The sequence below is a fragment of the Otolemur garnettii genome, unplaced genomic scaffold (assembly GCF_000181295.1).
Source record: "Otolemur garnettii isolate 467f Iridium unplaced genomic scaffold, OtoGar3 scaffold00099, whole genome shotgun sequence".
In the NCBI taxonomy this organism is placed as follows: Eukaryota; Metazoa; Chordata; class Mammalia; order Primates; family Galagidae; genus Otolemur; species Otolemur garnettii.
In genome coordinates this window covers 3,375,595-3,387,370 of record NW_003852494.1, presented here as the reverse complement: position 1 = coordinate 3,387,370, position 11,776 = coordinate 3,375,595, and the positions used below count along the sequence as shown (strand labels likewise).

The following is an 11,776-nucleotide window of genomic DNA, read 5'->3' as shown; positions in this document are numbered from 1 at the left end:
TGGGGATTCGAACCCGCCACCTTAGGTGTATGTGGCTGGCGCCTTAGCCACTTGAGCCACAGGCGCCAAGCCTAGATTAGGATTCTTAATGCGGATTTCACAACAAACCAACTTCATCAACTTGGGCAAGTGATTTAAAAACTTCTCTGAGGCCAGGTGCAGTGACTCAGGCCTGTAATCCTAGTATTCTGGGAGGCCAAGGTGGGTGGATCACCTGAGCTCACAGGTTCTAGACTAGCCTGAGCCAGAGCAAGACCTCATCTCTAAAAATATCCAGGCATTGTGGTGGGTGCCTGTAGTCCCAGCTACTTGGGAGGCTGAGGCAAGATAATTGCTTGAGCCTAAGAGTTTATCGCTTGAGCCCAAGAGTTGAGGTTGCTGTAAGCTATGACACTACAGCACTTTACTGGGGGTGACAAAGTGAGACTCCATCTCCAAACAGAAACTTCTCCGAGCTTCAGTTTCCTCCTCTGTGAAAAGAATGTAAGTATTTCCACAAATGGGAAGAATAATAATAGCAAACCTAAAAGAATATAGGGTGGTCCTTGGGACTTGGAGAGGGTAAGGGAACAGAGGTAAGAGCCTCCAGCCCTTGCAAAGGTCCAGAGGCAGAAAGATGCCAAGTTGTTAGAGAAATGGCAGAGGCCAGAGTAGCTGCAGCAAGTGAGGTGGGAAGAGAAGAAGCCAAAGCAAGTCATCTCAGCGACTCCATCCTGCAGGTCCCTGTGGGTCACTGTAAGGACTTGGGCTTTTACCCTGCGTGCGATGGGAGCCCTCAGACTGTTTTGAGCTGAGGGGCAACAAGATCTGAGTTGGCTTCATCAGGATCCCATTGTGTGCTGTGTGGAGAACAGGGTGGTAGGGGCAAGGGGCAGGTCACTGAGCTACCCAGGGGAGATCAGCAACTTGGACTAGGTTGGGGGAAGGAGTGGCAGTGAGAGTGGTCAGATTCTGGAAATTGAATGCAGAGCCTCAGCATTTGCTGATAGATGGTAGAGTTCCCCGTGATTCTTGTGTAGCTTTAACAAGAGAGTTTGCACACACGCTTTGCGTGGCACCTGGTACCCAGTAAGGTTATCATCATCATTAGTACTCGCTGGAATCAAAATGCTGCCAGAGCTCTGGGATGCCCTTTTCTTCCTTGTGAGTAAACTGAGGCAGAACTTCAGCCTTGTGGCACTAGGTGGCAGAGGACCATGGAGACAGAGGCCATTGGAGCTCTAGCTCATGGTTCCAGAGTTGAGTCCAGCAGAGGGCACCAGAGCACCACAGAAGGTCTCATTGTCCAGGTGGCTGAGCCAGGTCGGGAAGTGCTGGCCAATGTTCACTTGCTGACCTTTATTGAGCACCTACTGTATGCCCAGCTCCAAGCCAAGCTTTGCCTGTGGATAGAGCTGGTATGAAAAGAGACCCTGGGGCTCGGCGCCTATAGCTCAACCGGCTAAGGCGCCAGCCACGTACACCTAAGGTGGCGGTTCGAATCCCCAGCCTGGACCCGCCAAACGACAATGACGGCTACAACCAAAAAATAGCCGAGCGATGTGGCGGGTGCCTGTGGTCCCAGCTACTTCGGAGGCGGAGGCAAGAGACTTGCTTGAGCCCAGGAGTTGGAGGTTGCTGTGAGCTGTAATGCCATGGCACTCTACCTAGGGGGACAGCTTGAGGCTCTGTCTCAAAAAAAAAAAAAAAAAGAAAAGAGACCCTGGGATGACCATGGGCCTGGCCCGGTGACCACATTGCATTCTGTATCACCATTACAAGAGTGGGCATTCTGGGTTATTGGGGAAGTATCTGAATTCATTTGTTCTGCTGTAACATAATACCACAGACTGGGTCATTTATAAATAACAGAAATTTATTCCTCATAGTTCTGGAGTCTGGGAAGTCCAAGACCCAGGTGCTGGCAGATTTGGTGACTGGTGAGGGCCACTCTCTTGTTGCATCCTCTGGAGGGGAAGACGCTGTGTCTCCACATGGCAGAAGCAGGAGAGCAAGAGAGTGAACTCATTCTCCCAAGCCCTTATATAAGGGCCTAATCACATTTATGACAGCTCTGCTCTCAGGACTGAATCACCTCTTCAGGGCCCTACCTCGTAATACCATCACATTAAGTTTCAACACATGGGCCAGGTGGGGTGGCTCACACCTATAATCCTAGCACTCTGCCAGGCTGAGGCGGGAGCATGGCTTGATACCAGCAGTTCAAGACCAGCCTGAGCAAGAGTCAGACCCCTGTCTCTACTAAAAATAAATAGAAAAATTAACTGGGTGTCATGGTGTACCCCTGTAGTCCCAGCTACTTGAGAGGCTGAGGCAGGAGGACCACTTGAGCCCTGAAGTTTGAGATTGGAATGAGCTATTATGATAGCACTTTAGCCTGGGTGATAGCGTGAGATCCTGTCCAAAAAAAAAAAGAAGTTTCAAGATGAATTTAGAGGAACACATTCCGACCATAACAGGAGAGGACAAAGAGTCTCCAAATTGGAAGACAGTTTGGGTTTGTGTCCTGGCCCTTCTCCTTACTTGCTATGTGACATCAAGCAAGTTGCTCAGCTTCTCTGAGTCTCCTGTTCCATCCCAGGATTGTTGTGAAGAGTAAGACGAATGAGTAAGAAATCACCTGGCAAGCTGTAAAATACCCCACCAAGAGGGGTAAGGTGGCAATTTCCAGCCTTGCTTGGAACCAGAATAGCAATATCTTCTGAGGTTCTAGAATTTGGATTCTGAACCCTCTGTCAACAGGAATAAATAAGGTTTGGCACTGATTAGCCACAGATTGCTATGTGGCAGAGCAAGCCGTCTCATCTTAACTTTCCTTATCTGTAAAATGGGGGTGTTCCCAGGGCCTCCTTCAAAGGGAGTTAAATACCACATGGGGGCCCCTTGGCTCTGTGTGCTTGAGGCCTGGTAGCCGTCGTTAGTAATGACAACCAGTCTGTGTAGTCTTAAGAGCCCTATGTTCCCTGTGTTCCTGTCCCCTGAAGAAAGGGGGCTGTAAGTAGCTCCAGGCCCCATGGAGGGGGGCAGGAGTTTGCCAAGTGGTCAGGGTGGGGCTTCTGGAGCCTCTGGAGGAAGGCTGCCAACACCCTGAGTCCACCCTGCCCCCCCACCAGGAGAGACCTTCTTGCCCTACTACACGGGCCGGGCCATTGATGGCATTGTCATCCAGAAGAACATGGATCAGTTCAGCACGGCCGTCGTCATCGTGTGCCTGCTGGCCATTGGCAGGTACTGGCTTGACCACACACCCTGCCCCACATACCCGAGGCCTGCCCCAGAGAGGGCAGGCAGGTCTGGTCCCTAAGGAGAATGTGGGCCAGGTTGGCCCCAGAAACACTTCTGCCATGCCTGTCCCTTGGCCAGTCACTGTGGTAACCAGTCCCCAAACTGTAGGGCCACAACCTAGAGCCATACCTTTTCATCCCCCAAAAGGGCTGCAACCCTTGGGGTTCCCCACTCACTCTCCCTGACTATTTTCCAAGCAGGAATCTGGACTTGAAACAAGGACCAGCTTTGTCTGTGCTGCTTTTCCATCAGGGAGAGGGCTCTAGTTGGCAAATTTGGGGCTCAAACCCCATCCATTCTCCCCTTCACCCTCACTCTGGGAGTGCTAGTCAGGGAGGGGGTCAGCCCTGGAGTCTGGGCCGAGGTGGGACCCCTGTACCTGCTGGCGGTGGGAGGGGGCAGCCAGGTGTGGCTGGTGGTTTTCGGAAGGCGTCTGCTATAACATCTCTTATCTGCAATTAGCTCATTTGCCGCAGGTATTCGGGGCGGCATTTTTACCCTCATATTTGCCAGACTGAACATTCGCCTTCGAAACTGTCTCTTCCGCTCCCTGGTGTCTCAGGAGACAAGCTTCTTTGATGAGAATCGCACAGGTTGGTCCTCGCAGTGCTGTGGGTGTCCTGGGGGCCAGGCTGGCCGGGGTGGGCTTGCCTCACACTGAGGAGTTAAATGGGCATGTGGTGGTCTCGATCCTGCTGGGCATTCCTGCCATTAGTTCAGGGTGGAAACACCCTGGAGAGCTGGTTTTCTTCCTGAGATTTTGGTTTGGGCTGTGGCCTATGGAGGGCCCTATAGGGGCTACCCAAGGTCCCTGTAAGGGCTAAAGCCTTGTTTCTATTGTCCTGTGGAAACCACAAGGGCCAGATGTGGCCTGCAGAGGTTGGGGCAAAGGCCCAAGCAGGCAAACCAAGATAGCATCCCGCTGAGATCTCAAGTTCTGAGGCATGCCAGCCTGGTTGCAAGCCCCAGTTCCACACTCACTCAACCTCTCAAGCCTCTGCTTTTGTATCTGTAAAATGAGAGCAATTAGAGCAGCCACCCCAGCGGTTGATCTGAAGCTCTTAGCCCAGTGCCCAATTTTGGTAAGGGGTGTCTGTTTTTTTCTCCTCTTTGGGCCCAGATTGCTACTTCTCTAAAAGGGAAGAGGAGATATTCCCCCTCTGCCAGTGACAGGGAATAGACATGAGTTTGAAGCCTGGCTCAGTCTGGGACAAGCTGTGTGGAGCCAAGCTCCGTCATTTTGAGCCTCCACCATCCCCGCCGTGCCACAAGATGGCATGAAGCTTAAACAAGATGCTGGCGACTAGGACTGGGCTCAGTGTGGCCCTCGGGTGTCAGTCCTTTTCTCCTCACCCCCCCACCCTGCCCAGAAGGTGGGGAAGGCCTGACTGCCTGGTCTGTCTCAGATGCCCCTTAATGTCCCATTGGCACCCCAGCAGCCCTCATTGCTGCAGCGGGGGCTGAGCTGCCTGTGTTCCAGGGGACCTCATCTCCCGCCTCACCTCCGACACCACCATGGTCAGTGACCTAGTCTCCCAGAACATCAACGTCTTCCTGCGGAACACGGTCAAGGTCACAGGCGTGGTGGTCTTCATGTTCAGCCTCTCCTGGCAGCTCTCCTTGGTCACCTTCATGGGCTTCCCCATCATCATGATGGCATCCAACATCTATGGCAAGTACTATAAGGTAGGCTCTCCCGGTCCCTGCAGGGTCTGTAAGCCCTGGCAGTTCCCAAATATCCCCTCGAAGGAATTCAAGGGGCCACTAGGGGATAGTGAAGGACTTGTCTTGAGGTTGTGTTTATATTCATTCATTCACTCATCCAATCAGTTTTTATTGAACACCTACTGTGTTCCAGGCACTGGGGTGCATCGGTGAACAGACAAGGCCCCTGCCCTGGTGAAGCTATATTCTAGTGGAGGGACAGATAATAGGTAATGACAGAAGCAGTAATGACGATGGCAAGTGGTAAGCAGAAACATGGAGTGAGGAAGAGTGGGAGCACTGGGGCTGGCTGCTGAGCAGGCGGCATTTGAGTAAGGATCTGAAGAGTGTGGATGTCTTGGGGCAGTGTGTGCCAAGGGCATAGCCAATGCAAAGGCACTGAGATGGGAAGGTGTGTTTAGGGACCGGCAGTGAGGCATGAGATGTGAGAGTGGAGTAGACTGGAAAGGAGGGCCTAGGGGTGACGGGTGAGCCTTGCACACCAGTTCACTCTCCTGTAGGTTGTGTGTGTGGGAGTGGCTCCAGCCCTGCCCATGACATAGCTGTAGGCAGGCTGCAGTCCTCTCAGCCACCCTTGGCACTGACATTGCAAGGGAGGTCAGCCTGTGAGCTAGGCCTGGCCTCAGCCTCCTCCTGCTTCCCAGATGGTGGGGGGAGGGGGAATGCCAAGGCCAATGGGACTAGGGCTGAGTTCCAGCAGGCAGGTGTGTGACCAGTGCCTTCTGTGACAGCCCAGGCCCATAGCAGTGTACTCCTGACCAGGGCCTTTGACATGTGACAGCTCTGTGTAGGGCTGGTTAGATCACTGTCCCTAGCTCTGTTAGAACCTTTGGTGCCTGTGACCTGAACCATGCAGCAACGGAAGACATCTCCTATCTCTCCCCTAAGGGAACCTGGTCCCCTCAGCCTTCTCCAGACACCCAGGAGGGACTTCTTGCCCCACAGTTCTGGGCTGTGAGCCTCACCATTTTCCTCACTAAGCAGAAAGTCAATGTGTTAGAGTTGGAGCTGCCTCCTTTGCTCTGTCCCACACCTACCCCCTTCCTACCTTCCCACAACCTCTGGGACAGGAAACCATGGAGCTCCCCCCTCCAACCCACAGCTGTGTGCACCTCAGGCCCCCACCTTCAAGTTCAGCTGGGCAGGGCCTAAGGGAAACTGTACTTAGGATTTCCGCCCCATCTGTGAATGTGGTGAATGGAGCCTGCGAGTCATCACATACTGCCCACGGCCAGACATGACTCAGGGTGTGGCGTGGCTCCTCAGGGGCCAGAGCACCCCGCACACTCACTATGGCCTAGGTGTGACATGCAGGTCATGAGACATGCCAGTGCACAATCCTGTCCTCCCAGGCAGACACCCTGGCTGACTTAGGACTCAGCGTGTGGTTAACTACTGCAAAGTCTGAACAGCTCTACCTAAGAGCCTCTTGCAGGAGTCTGGAGGCCACACACACCCATTGGGACCACTTTTCAGCCATCTCCCCCTGCTTATATACACAGGATGGGGACAGGCGTCACAACCCATGGCCTTCACCACCATCTAGAACTTGGCTGGGAATTCTAGAATCTCTGTTCCAGTCCACAGACCAGACTCTCACATAGTTTATGCTGATGATGTAAATGGTCCCACCTTAATAATTGGTGTTTCTTATGTAATGTACAACCTAAACCACCAGCACAGGATCAGCTGTTGAGGTTCTTTTTCTAGCAGGATTACCAAAAACTGTACAGTCACGGACAGCCTCTTTTGAGTTCTGGAGATGACTTGATGATCAGCGCCCCTCTTCCTTTGGGAGCTGGAGCCATCTCCCCAAGGAGTCTGACAAGTCAAGTTGGGAGGAGACTGGGGAGCAGGGGAGCCCGTCTCTTTGTCCTAGGGCTTCCTGTGTGCAACTGGCAAAGCCCAGAGAGGCTTGGGGCCTGGGTAGGTATATGTGAGGGTCTATTTTAGGTCTCCTCCTCTGCCCCCTTCTGCCCATAGAGACTCTCCAAAGAGGTCCAGAATGCCCTGGCCAGAGCCAGCAACACCGCCGAGGAGACCATCAGTGCCATGAAGACTGTCCGCAGCTTTGCCAACGAGGAGGCAGAGGCGGAGACCTACCTGCAGAAGCTGCAGCAGGTGTATAAGCTGAACAGGAAGGAGGCGGCAGCCTACATGTACTACGTCTGGGGCAGCGGGGTAGGTGCCTCTGGCCCTGCCCAGGGTTGGGGGGTGCACAAGAGGGGACTCACTCGTGCATGCTGGTATTGGGCTGCCTGAGAATCTTTCCAGAGAACACAGCCACCCGGGAAATGCCCTCCTGTATGTCTCCTCTCTCCCTCTCACCTGGGCATGGGATGGCACCTAGGAGCTTCCCTTTCCAAGCTAGGAAACATCCCTAGTTGGCAACCCTCCCACTCCTCACACTCCTGGGGCCAGCAGAGCTACCCTAGGCCACCTTCTAGCCTGTCTCATCTACACACATCCATTGGAGTGTCCAGTTCCCTCACTTGGAGGATAGGGAGCATTTGGGTCTTACCACCACTCTAGGGGCCACATTGGCAAGGTGGGCAGGTCATAGCTGGCATAGGAATGAGGAGGTTTGGAGGTTGCAAAAGGATAGAGTGGGTAGTCTACAGGGTAACAGGGTCTCTGGAACTGTCTGGGTCTCCTGGAGCAGGCCACCCCCCCAAAAGTGCCAACCAATGAGAGAAGGGGGCTGAAGTCTGCCAGCAGGGGCCCCTTTGTGGCTCCCACCAAGACACTTGTGGTCTAGCTTTGACCTGGTTCTGGGCTAGGGTTAGGGAGGTGCAGATAGGGACCCTGGCAGACTGTGGGCTGTCACAGGTGCTCGGATTCCACTCCTCTCCCAGAGGTTCCCCAGGTCCTGGAGGGAAGCAGTAGTACCCTAGACACAGCCCCTCCTTTGTGGAACCTGGCTGGTCCTGCCCTGCCCTATTTGCTGGTGACCTCAGCCAGCACGCTCATTCTCTCTGAGTCATGCTCTTCCTGAGGAGGAGGACTAATAGCTTTGGCTTGTCCTGGCTGAGGACCCTGGGGGTGGCATGTGTGTGCCAGGCCTTCTCAAAGGCAGGCTGGCCCCAGGGCCTGCTCCACCTGGGGCCTGGGGAGGGGCATGAGTGATGGGCAGTGGGAAGATGGCCTCAAGATGGCTGGTGTTTTTAGTTTGTGGCTGGGTTTGCATAGCCTGCAGGAGCTGCCCTCACCTCCCCCTGTAGCTGGTTAGGGGAAGGACCTGAGCCAAGACCCCCTGACCCAAATCCCCTTTCCCTCTGCCCTCAGCTCACACTGCTGGTGGTCCAGGTCAGCATCCTCTACTATGGTGGCCACCTCGTCATCTCAGGGCAGATGACCAGTGGCAACCTCATCGCCTTTATCATCTATGAGTTTGTTCTGGGGGACTGCATGGAGGTAAGGGGTAGAAAGAGGCATCTGGGGAGAAGAGTAAAGTATGGGGAAGAGGGGGTAGGGGGGTGGAGGATACTCCCAGGAGGTGTGAAGAGTGTAGGGGAGAGATTATAATCATACCAAGAATAACACTGTTGGCTGGGCACAGTGTCTCATGCCTATAATCCTAGTACTTGGGAGGCTGAGGTGGGTAGATTCCTTGAGCTCAGGAGTTCAAGACCAGCCTGAGCAAGAGCAAGACTCCATATCTACTGAAAATAGAAAAAAAATAGCTGGACGTGTGGTAGGAACCCATAGTCCCAGCTACTTGGAAGCTGAGCTACTTCAGCTGAGCTCAAGCTGAAGATCGCTTGAGCCCAGGAGTTTGAGGTTGCTGTGAGCCAGGCTGATGCCATGGCACTCTAACCTGGTCAACTGAGTGAGACTCTGTCTCCATAAAGACAAAACAAAACAAACAACAACAAACAAAACCTAACACTACCAAAGGGTAACAACTAGTTTTTCAAGCAAAGTGGCAGTAAGTGATTTCAGGAAGTGGCATTAGAACTTAATAAGAGGTTTAGATGCTGCAGAAATTCCCATTTCTCAGAAAAGGAAGCTGAGGCTCAGAGAGTTAAGTGACTTGTCCACCAGTTTTGTGGGGGAACAGGTTTCAAAACTAGCTGGTCCTCCTCTTAGCCCACTTCAAGGGCAGCACCATAGAAAAAGCAAGGGCTGTTTTAGGTTATGTCTTGATTGAGGCTCCCGCATAATTAGAGTGTCACCGATTTATCTGGGATGCGATCCCAGGAAATGGGGGGTGTGTGGAAAGTGAGACAAGAAGTCAGCCATGGGTGGGTTATGGAGCTGGTTACCAGTATGGACAACTAAGGCTTGATCCTTTCAGGGGACAGCATAGGACTCCAGGCTCAGAGTCATCCCCTTGAGGGCCAGGAAGCTATTGTCCCTACTCAGGGTGCATCAGTCATTGTTCAAGGTCAGCATGGAGTGGGGGTGTTAATTCACTAGTCTGGATGTGGGAAGAGCACTAGCAGCATCTGCTACTGCAACTCATATCTGCCAACTCATATCTGCTGTACCCAACCCAGCAATAATCCTGCCTCTGGGAATCCGTGCTCTGAAAACACACCAGGGGGCAAAGGTGGAGGTCCAAGGATGTTCAATGCAACGTTGTTTATAATGATGAAAAATAAAACCTCTTTAAATGCCTAGCAGTAGGGGGTAGATAAATAAATATGTTTGGTATGCTGACATTCCAGAACTGGTCTATCTGTACTGTAAAATCTAAGAACAGGGTAGATCTGTGTAAACTGGTGTGTAAAGATCTCCAAGACATGCTGTTAAGTGCAAACGACAGATCTCTGATCAGTAGAGATAGTTTGATCCCATTTGTGTGCTTTTTTTTTCTTTTTTTTTTTTTTTTAGAGATAAGAGTCTTACTTTATCACCCTTGGTAGAGTGCTGTGGCGTCACAGCTCACAACAACCTCCAACTCCTGGGCTTAGGCGATTCTCTTGCTTCAGCCTCCTGAGTAGCTAGGACTATAGGCACCCGCCACAACACCTGGCTATGTGTTGTTGTTGCAGTTTGGTTGGGGTCGGATTCGAACCTACCACCCTCATATATGGGACCAGTCCCTACCTGCTGAGCCATAGGCGCTGCCTGCATTTGTGTACTTTTTAAAAGTCTCAAAACTATTATTATATTTTTTGCTTTTTAGAGACAGGGTCTTGTTCTGTTGTTCAGGCTGGAGTGTAGTGTTACTCCAGGGCTCAGGTGATCCTCTGCCTGAGCTTCCTGAGGAGCTGGAATTAATAAGCATGTACCACCTTGCCCAGCTATTTTTAAAAAATTTTGTAGAAATCGGGCTCACCATTTTGCCCAGGGTGGTCTTGAACTCCTGGCCTCAAAGGATCCTCCTGCCTTGGCCTCCTAAAACTCTGGAATTACGGGCATGAGCCACCATACCTGGCCTCAAAATTATTTAGTGTATATGTGTGTGTGTTAATAAATGCACAGAGCGGACTCGGCACCTATAGCTCAAGTGGCTAAGGCGCCAGCCACATACACCAGAGCTGGCAGGTTCAAATCCGACCCAGGCCTGCCAAACAATGACAACTACAACCAAAAAAATCTGGGCATTGTGACGGGCACCTGTAGTCCCAGCTACTCAGGAGGCTGAGATAAGAGAATCACTTAAGCCCAGGAGTTGGAGGTTGCTGTGAGCTGTGATGCCACGGCGCTCTACCCAGGGCAATAGCTTGAGTCTCTGTCTCAAAAATAAATAAATAAATAAATAAATATGCACAGAGAAGGGACTGGAAAGATACAGTACACTGATAACTATGGCAACCTCTGGAATGAGGGACAACTACTACATAGTATTGATATCTGAATGTTAATACTGTGACTATTAAAAAGAACATCTTGATATTATTGGTAACAATCATAGCTATGGGTCTGGGAGTATTTACTCTGTGCCAAGCACCATCTTTGCAGTAAGAGGACATGGATGCTAATATTATCCCCATTCCACCAAAGAGGACAGTCAGTTATAGCACTTAAGAGCCTGATTGGGAGAGCACTGTGTGTGACACACCTCTTGGGGTCAGGACACTATTAGTAGAGGGACTTCGCTCAGCAAACACAAGCAGTGTAACCTGGCTTATTGTACCCACAATGATTCCCCAACAATTAAAAAGGAAAAGCCTTAATCGGGAGCCAGATGGGCCTGGATTTAAATCTTGGCTCTACCACTTCCCAGCTGTGTGACCTGGGGCAAATTACTTGAGCTCTCTGTGCCTGAGTTTTCCCATCAGCAAAAAGGAGATAATGATAGAACATACCTCATAACATGTAGAAAGTGATCAATAGGTCAGCGCTCATAGCACAGTGGTTATGGCACCAGCCACATACAAGGAGGCTGGTGGGTTCAAAACCAGCCCAGGCCAGCTAAAACAACAATGACAAGTGCAACAAAAAATAGTCAGGTATTGTGGTGGGCACCTGTAGTCCCAGCTACTTGGGAGGCTGATAAGAGAAACACTTAGGCCCTAGAGTTTGAGGTTGCTGTGAGCTGTGAGGCCACAACACTCTACCAAGGGTGACAAAGTGAGACTCTGTCTCAAAAAAAAAGAAAGAAAGTGGCTCAGCGCCTGTGGCTCAAGTGGCTAAGGCGCCAGCCACATACACCTAAGGTGGCGAGTTCGAATCCAGCCTGGGATTTGAACTCACCCAAACAACAATGATGGCTGCAACCAAAAAATAGCCGGACACTGTGGCAGGCGCCTGTGGTCCCAGCTACTTGGGAGGCGGAGGCAGGAGACTCGCTTGAGCCCAGGAGTTGGAGGTTGCT

General features: G+C 51.8%; 1 protein-coding gene across 1 annotated transcript in view; it reads left to right on the top strand.

Annotated features, from left to right (window-relative positions):
* The window catches only part of ABCB9 (ATP binding cassette subfamily B member 9), a 34,103-nt gene that overhangs the window by 7,417 nt on the left and 14,910 nt on the right, over nucleotides 1-11,776 (top strand). The window contains exons 3-7 of the mRNA XM_012809057.1: nucleotides 3,114-3,228; nucleotides 3,748-3,878; nucleotides 4,766-4,971; nucleotides 6,994-7,191; nucleotides 8,296-8,424. Of these exons, the coding sequence (XP_012664511.1) occupies nucleotides 3,114-3,228; nucleotides 3,748-3,878; nucleotides 4,766-4,971; nucleotides 6,994-7,191; nucleotides 8,296-8,424 (779 nt within the window). The remainder of the gene's footprint in view (nucleotides 1-3,113; nucleotides 3,229-3,747; nucleotides 3,879-4,765; nucleotides 4,972-6,993; nucleotides 7,192-8,295; nucleotides 8,425-11,776) is intronic.